The 12,558-nt window shown below is 36.3% G+C and overlaps 1 protein-coding gene across 3 annotated transcripts in view; it reads left to right on the forward strand.

The window, feature by feature from the left end:
• TBC1D15 (TBC1 domain family member 15) overlaps positions 1-10,365 on the forward strand; it is an 84,731-nt gene extending 74,366 nt beyond the window's left edge. For all 3 annotated transcript variants that reach the window (XM_055394113.2, XM_088836802.1, XM_055394114.2), the window contains 5 exons: positions 2,710-2,809; positions 3,658-3,755; positions 6,018-6,134; positions 7,377-7,463; positions 9,052-10,365. In XM_055394113.2, coding sequence (XP_055250088.2) covers positions 2,710-2,809; positions 3,658-3,755; positions 6,018-6,134; positions 7,377-7,463; positions 9,052-9,273 — 624 coding nt within the window. In that variant the 3' untranslated portion in view covers positions 9,274-10,365. The remainder of the gene's footprint in view (positions 1-2,709; positions 2,810-3,657; positions 3,756-6,017; positions 6,135-7,376; positions 7,464-9,051) is intronic.
• Positions 10,366-12,558: the final 2,193 nt, after the last annotated feature.

A 12,558-nucleotide genomic window follows, 5' to 3' on the forward strand; every position in this document is an offset into this window, starting at 1 on the left:
ACCAGGCTCCTCCGTCCGTGGGATTTTCTAGGCAATAGTACTGGAGTGGCTTGCCATTGCCTTCTCCGACAAACGTATGGCATTTGCTTTTTCTGTTGTTCAGCCGCTCAGTCGTGTCTGACTCTGTGACCCGATGGACTGTAGCACTTGATTCCTTCGGCTCCTGGCGTTTGCTCAGATGCACGTCCATTGAGCCAGTGACGCTCTCTGACCATCTCTTTACAGTAGTAGTTTCCATGAGCGCTAATACTGGCACGTTCAAGTATATTATCCTGTGCGCCAGATATGTATGTACATGCATGTGTGTGCATGTATTCAGGCCTCAGATGTAAAGACCACTTTCTGAACATCTTTAATACGCATTTCACAGTCTATTTGTCATTTTTGTGTATGGAGGTTCAAGTTCTTTGTTCTGTCTTTTTCACAGTATATGTTCTCTGTTTTCCTTTTCCATTAACAATGGTCTGGGATATTTCTAGTCTATTCTAAAAGGATTTCTTAATGTCTACTAACATCTTTTGCTTCATAATATGAAACATAACATGAAACATTTCATAATATAAAAGGGCAGTAAGTTACAATCAGAATAGTCTGCACAATTATTTCCACTGCATTGTTATTGTTTTCGTGTCCTTGAATCTGTTCTGCTGTTTGATTCCGTCTTTTTGTTTTACAGCTTTATTTCATGTAAGTTTTTACTACTTTATGGAGGCTGAATCCATTGTCTGTAGATTCACTTTTGTTGATATTTACTCACATCTAGTGTTGGTCTAGGCATAGACTTCTGTTATCACCGTATTATAGAAACAACTGCAAAATGATCTAATAAACTTCCTTATAGCCAGCATTCATTTTGCCGTATAGTTTTAGCTGCCTTTCCTTCTTACCCCCTCCATATACATATGTGTGTATACACATGCACATGCCTGTATATATGTACATATACATATATGTATTATGCACACATGTACATACATATGTGATGAATATACACATTTATTTATAGTTAGACTTGAAGCCCTTTGTGTGTCCATTGTCAACTCCTTTTCCTTTTTGCGGGAGTAGCTGCTTCTCTGCGGTTAGCTTCTGTCATTTTGGGAGTGCTACTTTTTATAGCAGAGTGGGTAGTAGTGGCCGTGCCATGTTGGTACTTCCAAAACAATGGAAGCTTTTGGCCATGTCACAGCGAAAATGATACTGTTAATCAAAGAGTTAGTCTTGCCTTTCCCTTTTATTTTCCTGTGGGAAACGTGAAGAAACTGTATCCCAAAAACTTGTGTTCATCTATTAAAGCATTTCATTCACTAATTAAACTATTCAGATCACTAAAGAGAAACCAGTTTATTGAGAATCAGTAGCCTTAATTTTTTTTTAACCAACTAATCTGATAGATACTTCTAATAAAGCACTATTATTGTCTCAAAAACTAAAAGAGAAATGTGAGGGGAAAGGGGTGTTATTCTTAGGCTTTTCACAAAGATTAGGGCATTATTTCACCATAAAGGGGTTAGAACATGAGGTTAAAGGGATCATAATCATAAGAAACCTTTCATTTATTTTGGTGCCCTCCCCATCCGAAAACCTTGACTGAAATTTTGGTAGCGAATGTACTCAGTTTCAGAGATTAAAACATTTAAACCACAGTAGTTCTTAAACTTTATGATCTCAGGATCTCTTCACACTCTTAAATATTATTGCAGATTCTAAGAGCTTTTGTTTATGTGGGTTATATCTGTTGATGTTTGTCATGAAAAGTTCTAGGAAATTTATAAATATCTTGTTGTTTAGTTGCTAAGTTGTATCCAACTCTTGCAACCCTGTGGACTATAGCCCACCAGGCTCATCTGTCCGTGGGATTTCCCAGGCAAGAATACTGGAGTGGGTTGCCATTTCCTTCACCAGAAGATCTTTCCAACCCAGGGATGGAACCTGTATCTCTCTACATTGGCAGGTGGATTCTTTACCACTGGGATTCTTTACCACTTTACCTGGGAAGCACAGATATTTATTTATTTATTCATTTAAAGATAACAGTAAACCTTCTGAAATTTTACATACATTTTTTAAAAGTAAAAAATAACTTTCCAAAACAGAATTTACTGAAAAGAGGGATTATCTTCCAGTTTTCATTTTCTTTTAATGTTTAGTATTTAGTTTAATAGGAGACAGCTGACTTTCACATCTGCTCCTGTATGCAGTCTATTGCAGTATATAGCCTTCTTATAGCCTTTACAATTATGGGAGAATTTAAAGTGCAAAATACATAGATTGTTTTAGTATTGCTGTTGTCATGAAAATGGTTTTGACTTCATAGATTCCTTAATGTCATCAAATCATAAGAAATAATTAGCTAATTCTTTAACACTGGACACATATTAAAGCTAAAATTAATTTTATTTCCTATGTTAATTTGAAGAAATATTTAGCAGTAAAGTGATTTGAGGAAAGTCTGTATCCCAAATGTGTGTTCCTTTCACCAGGTTTCTTATTTAAGAATAGTAGTCAGTCTACAGCTGCTGTTTTCTGCATTATTCTTTATCCTAAAAAATTGAATAGTGGGAAAAAATAATCTTTAAGCATTTTAGTTGTGATTTTAAAATACAAGCAGTATGGTGTAAGTCCAACATTTGTCCTTATTTTAATGGCACAGTTATCAGTGGTTATGTACTGTAAAATATTTATTGAATATTACTTAATTTTTTTTTAAAGCATCAAAATTTCGAAGAGCAGATGCAAGGCATGAAGACCCAGCTTATTCAGCTCAGTACCTTACTTCGGTTGTTGGACAGTGGATTTTGCAGTTACTTAGGTAAGTTGAGTGAAACAAAGCTATACTCAGCAAATTGTAGGGTAATACGCAGAGAGAAAAAAATGTTTAAAAATTGTATAATCCACCAGTGTTGCCTGGGTTCCTCTGAGGAATAAAACTGTGGGACCAAACTGTCCCCCTTGTACAATTTGGCCTTAAAACAGTTTATTTATACTATGAAATACGAGTCATCTCTCATTTGTGAGGACTGCCCCTGGGTTGGGAAGATCTTTTTGAGGAAGAAATGGCAACCCACTACAGTATTCTTACCTGAAAAATTCCATAGACAGGAGCCTGATGGGCTACGGTCCAGAGTTGAAAAGAGGTGGACATGACTAAGTGACTGAACACACATACACTCTCACACCCATATAAAAATCTGAGGAGACTCAAGTCCCTTACATAAAATGGCATAGTATTTGCATATAGCCTATGCACATCCTCCTGTATACTTTAGATCATCTCTAGATTATTTATTAAACCTCACACAACATAATTGCTGTGTAAATAGTTGTAAATATAATGTAAATCCTTTTTAAATAGTTGGCCAGGTGCAGCAAATTCAAGTTTTGCTTTTTGGAACTTCCTGGAATTTTTTTTTCCCCCAAATATTTTCCATTCACGATTGATTGAATCCACAGACACAGACCTGAAGAGATATGGAAAGTCAGCTGTTATTTGGTGGTTGTTAGCCTGCAATTCTGAATCATTTCCTTGAATTAGTAGAAGACAATTAAATTTATAGGACTTTTAATAGCCTAAGATGAACAGAAAAATTCGAGTTTGAAATAGATACCCTATTCTGAGATAGTGTAAGAGGAAGTAAGGTTTTTGTTTTTTTTTTGTAGAATCCCAGGACTCTGGATACCTTTATTTTTGCTTCAGGTGGCTTTTAATCAGATTTAAAAGGGAATTTAGTTTTCTAGATATTCTTCGATTATGGGAGGTAAGTTCTTTAATTATTGTAAAAATGTAACACTTTTTATGGAAATAACCATTTTGTTTCTATAGAGTATAAATGGATTATAATATCCTGACTGAAATTTCTAAAGCAGTTCTGAAATTCTGATGTTTTTGATATTTCCTTAAAAACTATGTTGAACTGAATGTGTGGTCTTGGGAACTTTTTTCTGTAGATCACATCCTTGTGAGACTGGGGGCCAGGAGGTTTCCCAGAACCAGTTCTGTAGACCATTTGACCTTGGGATACTTTATGTGAGACTGCTGAATTTGGGTGTAGATTTAAATATAGTTAAGGAAGTTTTGACTGGAGAAGGCAATGGCACCCCACTCCAGTACTCTTGCCTGGGGAATCCCATGGGAGGAGCCTGGTAGGCTACAGTCCATGGGGTTGTTAAGAGTTGGACACGACTGAGTGACTTCACTTTCCCTTTTCACTTTCATGCATTGGAGAAGGAAATGGCAACCCACTCCACTGTTCTTGCCTGGAGAATCCCAGGGACGGGGGAGCCTGGTGGGCTCCCGTCTGTGGGTTGCACAGAGTCGGACATGACTGAAGCAACTTAGCAGCAGCAGCAAGGGAGTTTTGGCAGGCCAGTCAGTTGAGATGGTACTTTGTTTGTAGTCTGGAGTATTGGGAGGGAACTGACTTTTGTTTTGCTTTTTTTTTAGTATATGTGTTGCCGAAGCGAGCACTGTTTTGCTTTTTTTAAAGAAATTTAAGTTAGACCAAAATACTAAGAATAATGTAACAAATATGCTACTATCTGCAGTCAATATATGTAATAATTTTGCCTTATTTACTTCTATGGAGTTGGCCAAAAAGTTTGTTCAAACGAACTTTTTGGCCAATCCAATAGTTTTTTCTCTTTCTTTCCAAGGCAAAAAATATTGAAAGATATAGCTTAGATCTTTAATCACCACCCCAAGCCCCATTACCCTTTTCCTCACTCTGGAGAGTATTCATGATCATGTTTTTGGTTTATATCTTTTTATTCCATCTTACACCCAGGGCAACCCTTGATGAAAAACAGAAAAGTATTATTTTCTTCTCATATATCTGTTAATTGTTAACAGATAGTAGTGCTTTCAAAATAGACTATTGGTATAATGACCGTCCCCTACCTTATCTTTGTAAGAGTAAAGGTAACAGAAACTTTCCCAAGGAAAGAATGGGGGAAATACTCTGTTTGAATAATAAGTAAACTTAATATACAGTGAGTATCCTGAGGCTTTTACACCTGGAGGTTGATTCCTATACTTTTGGAGGCTGTGCTCCCATCAGAGAAGGTGATGCACTAACTGAAGGATCCCTGCTTTGTGGAGGAGCACTTTTTTGTTTGAAATTAGAAGGAAAACTTACAAGTTCTTGACCTAGAATCGTACTTTAAAGTTTATCAATTTCATTAAATTAGTATCTCAGCTTCTTTTTAAAAGTTTTCAATAATTGTAATAGCTCCTTAATCTGTGCTTACCAAATAAATTAGGACTTTTAATGAAATCTTTGAGGTTAATTGCATTATAATTAAACTTTCAAAAATGGATTTAGTCTGAAAATGATTCTACTTGGTTTATTTTTAGTAAAAGAAATAAAAACATTTCTGGTATGCTTTAATAATATTGTTTACATGAGTCTTTGATCTTTCTAAAAAAGATATTAAGTACATTAACCAGAGGAAATTAAGACTTAAGTTTTAGGACATTTATTAGGAAGAAGTGATCAAATGTTGTACACATTTGGGTATAAATTTTGGGTGGTTGATTCAGTTTTTGTCACAATCAGAGATATTCTGATTTATTATATAATATGTTGTTTAGAATGTAAAGCTACCTTTGGGTGTTTTTAATTCCATGCAGTGTATAACTGCATTTTTATTCCTGTGATGTAGCTTTTCCCCCCAGCCCCAGAGACTGAAGATTTAAAGGTAAAAAACTATAAAGGTTCAGAAAAATATTGAAAATACCTCTAACCTTTACACCTTAGCCATTTATCGTATTGATTAGGCTCAGTGCTAACTGTAGTCACCTAAATAGAGATATGTTTGAAATTCATCGTAATTAATTTATTGTTTGTGGGTAATAAGACTTTCATTTCCCACACCTCATTTCTTAACTAGAAAAAGAATGGACTACTCCATCTAGGCAACTTTTACTTTGCATAGAAGTCATTCAGAATTGAGCATCATATCTATGAAGAAATATTTTAGAATTGATAGAGTTTACTAAATATGTGTTCTGTTTTCTACAGGTAATGTGGACTGAACTACCATGTAAAAATTTTCATCTTCTTCTCTGTTGTGCTATTCTGGAGTCAGAAAAACAACAAATAATGGAAAAACATTATGGCTTTAATGAAATACTTAAGGTAGTTATTCTTTTAATTTAGATTTTAATATTTTGACTCTTTCCTCTTTTTGTTGGAAAACAATCATTTCCTTGGAGTGTAATTGAATCTCTTGAGTGACTTAAAGTTTTATCAGTAGTAGTCAATACTAGGACCAGTTCTCTGAGAATAACAATTCAGCAAGTTGAACATATTGGCTAGTTATTTTTTCTCCTAGCTAATTAGAAAGAGAAGCAAATTCAACAAATGCTCTTTTATGTTGTTTACTTTTCTAAAAAAAGTAATTCTTTTGCTTATAACTTTGAGATGGTAGACTTGGGACAACTGCTGGATTTAATGTTCCATAAGCTTATTATTAATAGCTGTTCTTTAGCTTTAAAACTTGAAATGATCTAATGAGGGATATTCTACAGTGTAATGTAACTAGTATGACACCACCGTTATGGAAGAAAGCTAAGAAGAACTAAAGAGCCTCTTGATGAAAGTAAAAGAGGAGAGTGAAAAAGTTGGCTAAAATTCAACATTCAGAAAACTAAGATCATGGCATCTGGTCCTATCACTTCATGGCAAATAGATGGGGAAACAGTGAGTGACTTTAATTTTTTGGGCTCGAAAATCACTACAGATGGTGACTGCAGCCATGAAATTAAAAGACACTTACTCCTTGGAAGGAAAGTTATGACCAACCTAGACAGCTTATTAAAAAGCAGAGACATTACTTTGCCAACAAAGGCCCGTCTAGTCAAAGCTATGGTTTTTCCTTTAGTCATGTATGGATGTGAGAGTTGGACTATAAAGAAAGCTGAGTGCCGAAGAATTGCTGCTTTTGAACTGTGGTGTTGGAGAAGACTCTTGAGAGTCCCTTGGACAGCAAGGACATCCAACCAGTTTATCCTAAAGGGAATCAGTCCTGAATATTCATCGGGAGGACTGATGTTGAAGTTGAAACTCCAGTACTTTGGCCACCTGATGTGAAGTACTGACTCATTAGAAAAGACCCTGATGCTGGAAGATTAAAGGCGGGAGGAGAAGGGGACGACAGAGAATGAGATGTTTGGATGGCATCACCGACTCAATGGACATGAGTTTGAGTAAACTCCGGAAGTTGGTGATGGACAGGGAAGCCTGGCATGCTGTAGTTCAGGGAGTCGCAAAGAGTTGGACATGACTGAGCAACTGAACTGACTGAATATAACTAGTAATAAATTGTGTAATAGAGTATAATAGTGTTTCAGTTTCAATTATTTTATTGATTTATTCTAGCATATCAATGAATTGTCCATGAAAATTGATGTGGAAGATGTACTATGCAAGGCAGAAGCAATTTCACTACAGATGGTAAAATGCAAGGTATACAGTATTTTAAGTAATCGATTTTTTGTCTGTATGATTTTGGTGGATTGAGGTCACAAAACTTTTCTTTTTAGAAGTTAAATTAGTAAGTTGATGGCAGACACAAAGCATTGACTAACATTTGTTTACCATTATAGATTTACAGCACTTAATTGAAAACAATTGAATAATTATTCTAGGAGACAAATAGTAATAAGACAGAATGATAAAAGTAATGAAAACACTTTGGCTAAAACAAGAGAGGCTATAGAAACATTGATATATTATCAAATTAGTGAACACAGAACAGGACCTCATATTAAATATATAGTGTCTTCAAGTAAAGACAGATGCTAATCAGAAATAATTAAATGAATATTATTTGGTCAGTGTCATTACATTTATATCAGTCACGCTGTTAATTATCTCTAAAAACAAGGCAAATTTGAGGTGTTATGTCCTGAATTTAAACCAAAGTGCAATGGCAAGCCACTCCAGTACTCTTGCCTAGAAAATCCCATGGATGGAGGAGCCTGGTAGGCTGCAGTCCGTGGGGTCGCTAAGGGTCGGACACGACTGAGCGACTTCACTTTCACTTTTCACTTTCACACATTGGAGAAGGAAATGGCAACCCACTCCAGTGTTCTTGCCTGGAGAATCCCAGGGACGGGGGAGCCTGGTGGGCTTCCGTCTATGGGGTCACACAGAGTCGGACACGACTGAAGTGACTTAGCAGCAGTAGCAGCAGCATTATACTTTTGGTGTATTTGGTTTTCAGATTTTTAAGAGAATTCTTATTTAGTCTTTGTGTCATTTGTTCATGGTTCCAAATATTTTTTTCGGCTCAATTTTTCTCTTTACAATTTTACATATTTATATACTTACGGCTGCACCGGGACTTCATTGCTGCCTGGGCTTTTCTGGTTGAGGACAGTGGGGGCTGCTCTTCCTTGTGTCTCGCAGGCTCCTCCCTGCAGGGGCTCCTCTGCTTGGGGAGCTCAGGCTCTCGGACTTCTGTGGCTGCAGCACATGGGCTCGGTAATTGAGTCTCCCAGGCTCAGTACTTGAGGTGCACAGGCTTAGTTGCTCCACGGCATCCAGATCAGGGATCGAATCCGTGTCTTCTACATTGGCAGGTGGATTCTTTACCACTGAACCAGCAGGGAAGCCCTATTTTAGTTCAGTTTTACACATATTTATTTGATGGCTATTCTGTTCAAAACTTGTCAGTGATACTTTTCAAGTTTAACTGAACTGAATTCTGTTAAAACTTGTCGGTGATACTTTTCAAGTTTAAGGAACATTTGTGTATTGAGGGAAAAAATTGCGTAAATAAAGAGAATGAAATAAATGCAAAATGTTAGAAAACAGTATGTGGGAGTGGTAGGGTGGGGAGTGGCTAATTCAGAATAGAAGATCAGAAAATCACTTATTAAAAAGAGTGGTTTGGATTTCATTTCGAGTGGAGAAGGAAGGTCTGAGAAGGTGCATAACAATTGCACTGTTAGAATAAATGTTTGATGTTATCTTAAATTGTAAGTGTTAATTTGTGATTACTTTTCCTCTCTGGTGAATGATGATTTTATATTTGGTTCTTCTTATTCAGGAGTTGCCACAAGCAGTTTGTGAGATCCTGGGGCTTCAGGATAGTGAAGTTACCACGCCGGATTCAGACAATGGGGAAGATGAAAATGTTAGCATGACTATTTGTCCTGCATCTGCATTTCAGAGTAACTCATTGCCTGTCCTTACTGCCAGTGGAGGCAGAGATGACAACCCAACAGAGATATCCATGTCCCCAAATGTCAGCAGATTAACACCTGCATGATCATTCTTTGAAGAGACACTTTGTTACAACTTTTTTTCAAGTACTTGAAAGGTGAAAATTTGAAATCTTGGTATCGATCATGCTTTAAGGTTTATGGAAAGAATGTGTACTGATGTTCTTACATTAAAGCTTTACAAAGATTTAAACTAATTATTTTTGTAGTTACTTCTACCAAATAGCCTTTCCTTTTCAATAACATTCCTTGGTATTTTTTTATAGCTAAGTACATTTTATTTTCTTGCTGATGAACTGGAATTGAAAAAATAGTACAAGTGGATGAGTTGGAAATTATGCACTTTGAAAACATTCACTTTGTTTACTCCAAGTTTAGCAGGTTTGGATTTGATTAAATGCTGAGCCTTTCTATAGCTTTCTAAGCTGAGAAGTAGGTGGTGGCCCAGTGATGAAAGAATTTATTTTTCTCTCTTGTTTACAAAAGTACTCAGCTTAAATATTTACGCTGGTTGAATGTGATTTAAATTGGACATTTTCATCAATGCAGTTTAATGTGTAGATAAAGAGCTATTTCAACCATAATAAGTGGATTGGCAGTATATTTTTTACATTGAACTTTTCTTCACTTGTATATAATGACTGTATAAGTACTTATTTATGAGTATAAGAAAGGATAGGCATATTTTCTTTAACTGAATAAACTTGACTATTGATTTATATAACCTGATTTCACAAAGTTAATGCATAGCTTCAATATGAGATCTTTTTCACAGCTATTTTCTTAACCAAACATTTATTTCAGGAGACCACATTCAATCCCATACCTGGTGTAATTTTCAAGTTAATTGCTTATAGTCTCATTTTACTAATGTTTACTATCTTTCCTAATAGTGCATTAACTGATTAATCAGGTCTTTAAATTTTTATGAAATACTCTTTGCCAAAAGCTTACGTCAAAAATTTCATTATACTATCACGAGTCTCAAAATAATGCTCTTTTGTATATGAATGAAGCTGTTGTTTTTACCATGCAGTGTTGCATGATTTTAAGTTATGTGTAATGAACATAACTGATTCCATTTTAATTGTAATTTGTTTACTTCTGTACATATCATTAAAATAAATTTGAAGTTGAAATGGTGTTTTCAGTTAAATTGCACTTGGAAATAATCTGCTGGTTCTTCATCAGCAGAAGAAAACCCTAAGATGGACCCCAGTGCATCTTGTATTTTCATATCATTGAAACAGTCATTTGAATGAGTTGTGGAAAGAAGTGAGAAAGAAACATGACTCTTTTATAAAGAAACTTTTTATTAGCATGAAATTGGGTATAGTATTACCTTGGAGGATATAATTATCTGAATCAGTAAAGCAACTTCCTACAAGTGATGTTAATAATGTAAAATAAAAGTTACATAGTTCTAAAATGGTCCACTAGATAGATTCCAAGCACCCTGACCTCCCCCCATCCCTGAACTAGGGAACCAAATGAACTTTTTCTTACTTGAGCTTTAACTGACAATCATGACAGTAGAACCATTAGATTGTAGTTTTTAATATCATATGTGTGTTATCTTTCATCAGTTAATAATGAGTAAGTCTATTCAGGAAAAAAAAGTAAACTGATCAAAACTCAGTATCTCCAGCCTTTCATTTCCTGCTGTTCAGGAAATTGCTGAGAACATCTTGATGTCCTTCTTGTTCTTCCTGGACAGGGACTTTTGGGGAGATTTTTTTCCCCCTAACTATGTAGTATAATGTCTACTTCAGAGTTTTAAAAAATCTTAAGACATTTAGTAAGTTTAACTTTTGTGAAGTTTTATTTTTAAAACTACTTCTTAAAAACATTTTTATAAACATGTAATATTTGGCCCATTTTTTATATGTAAATAATGATTATACAGTGCTAAGTAAAGTCTGACTTAATCCTACTCCTCAAAACCAGCTAGCAAATAACCATGTAAACTTGAACTGTTGATATTGCTAAGATAGATACAGTTCAGGTAAGTGTCTTAGTCTGACTTTTAAAAGAATTGTTTTAATTTTCACAAGGTGCTCTGTCCTTGCTGATAACACATAAAATATTGAAAGTGAAAGTGCAAGTCACTCAGTCGTGTCCAACTCTTTGCAACCCCATGAAAGTCCTTGGAATTCTCCAGGCCAGAATATTGGAATGGGTAGCCTTTCACTTCTCCAGGGGATTTTCCCAACCCAGGAATTGAACCCAGGTCTCCTCCATTGCAAGCAGATTCTTTACCAGCTGAGCCACGAGGGAAGCCCAAGAATACTGGAGTGGGTAGCCTATCCCTCGGAGAAGGCAATGGCACTCCTCTCCAGTACTCTTGTCTGGAAAATCCCATGGATGGAGGATCCTGGTAGGCTGCAATCCATGGGGTCGCTAAGAGTCAGACACTACTGAGCGACTTCACTTTCACTTTCCTGCATTGGAGAAAGAAATGGCAACCTACTCCAGTATTCTTGCCTGGAGAATCCCAGGGACAGGGGAGCCTGGTGGGCTACCGTCTGTGGGGTCGCACAGAGTTGGACACGACTGAATCAACTTAGCAGCAGCCTATCCCTTCTCCAGCGGATCTTCCCAACACAGGAATTGAATCAGGGTCTCCTGAATTGCAGGAGGATTCTTTAGTGGCTGAGCTATATTATGTGCTGTAAAAAGTGTTTTCAATTCTGATAGGAGTCTATGGGCAACCTTTTTGCATTGGAAATTTAGAGAATTGCCATTGTATATTGTATTGCTTGGCTTAAATTTTGACTTACAGTTAGGTAGACAGGTCCTTAAGTTTTTGTTTTTGTTTTTTTTAAAGTAGTTCCTTGATTTTCTAAGGTAGGTTTGCCCTAGTTCTGGTCATCATTTTTAGTAAAAAGTGATGACAGTCAACTTTTGACTATTTTATTTAGGTTCCTCCTCTGTTCTTACATTTTGAAGAGAAACGTTCAGTGTCATTTTATTTCTGAACATGAAACAGGGTTAAATTTGAGATGAATCTGAAAGTTGTTTTAATCAGTATCTAATGCAAGGAGGTCAAACCAGTCCATTCTAAAGGAGATCAATCCTGGGTGTTCATTGGAAGGACTGATGCTAAAGCTGAAACTCCAATACTTTGGCCGCCTCATGCGACGAGTTGACTCACTGGAAAAGAGTCTGATGCTAGGAGGGATTGGGGGTGGGAGGAGATGGGGACGACAGAGAATGAGATGGCTGGATGGCATCACTGACTCGATGGACATGAGCTTGAGTGAACTCCGGGAGTTGGTGATGGACAGGGAGGCCTGGTGTGCTGTGATTCATGGGTTTGCAAAGAGTTGGAC

Source organism: Moschus berezovskii, chromosome 6, assembly GCF_049115385.1.
Source record: "Moschus berezovskii isolate FMDL1 chromosome 6, NW_MosBer_1.0, whole genome shotgun sequence".
Lineage (NCBI taxonomy): Eukaryota > Metazoa > Chordata > Mammalia > Artiodactyla > Moschidae > Moschus > Moschus berezovskii.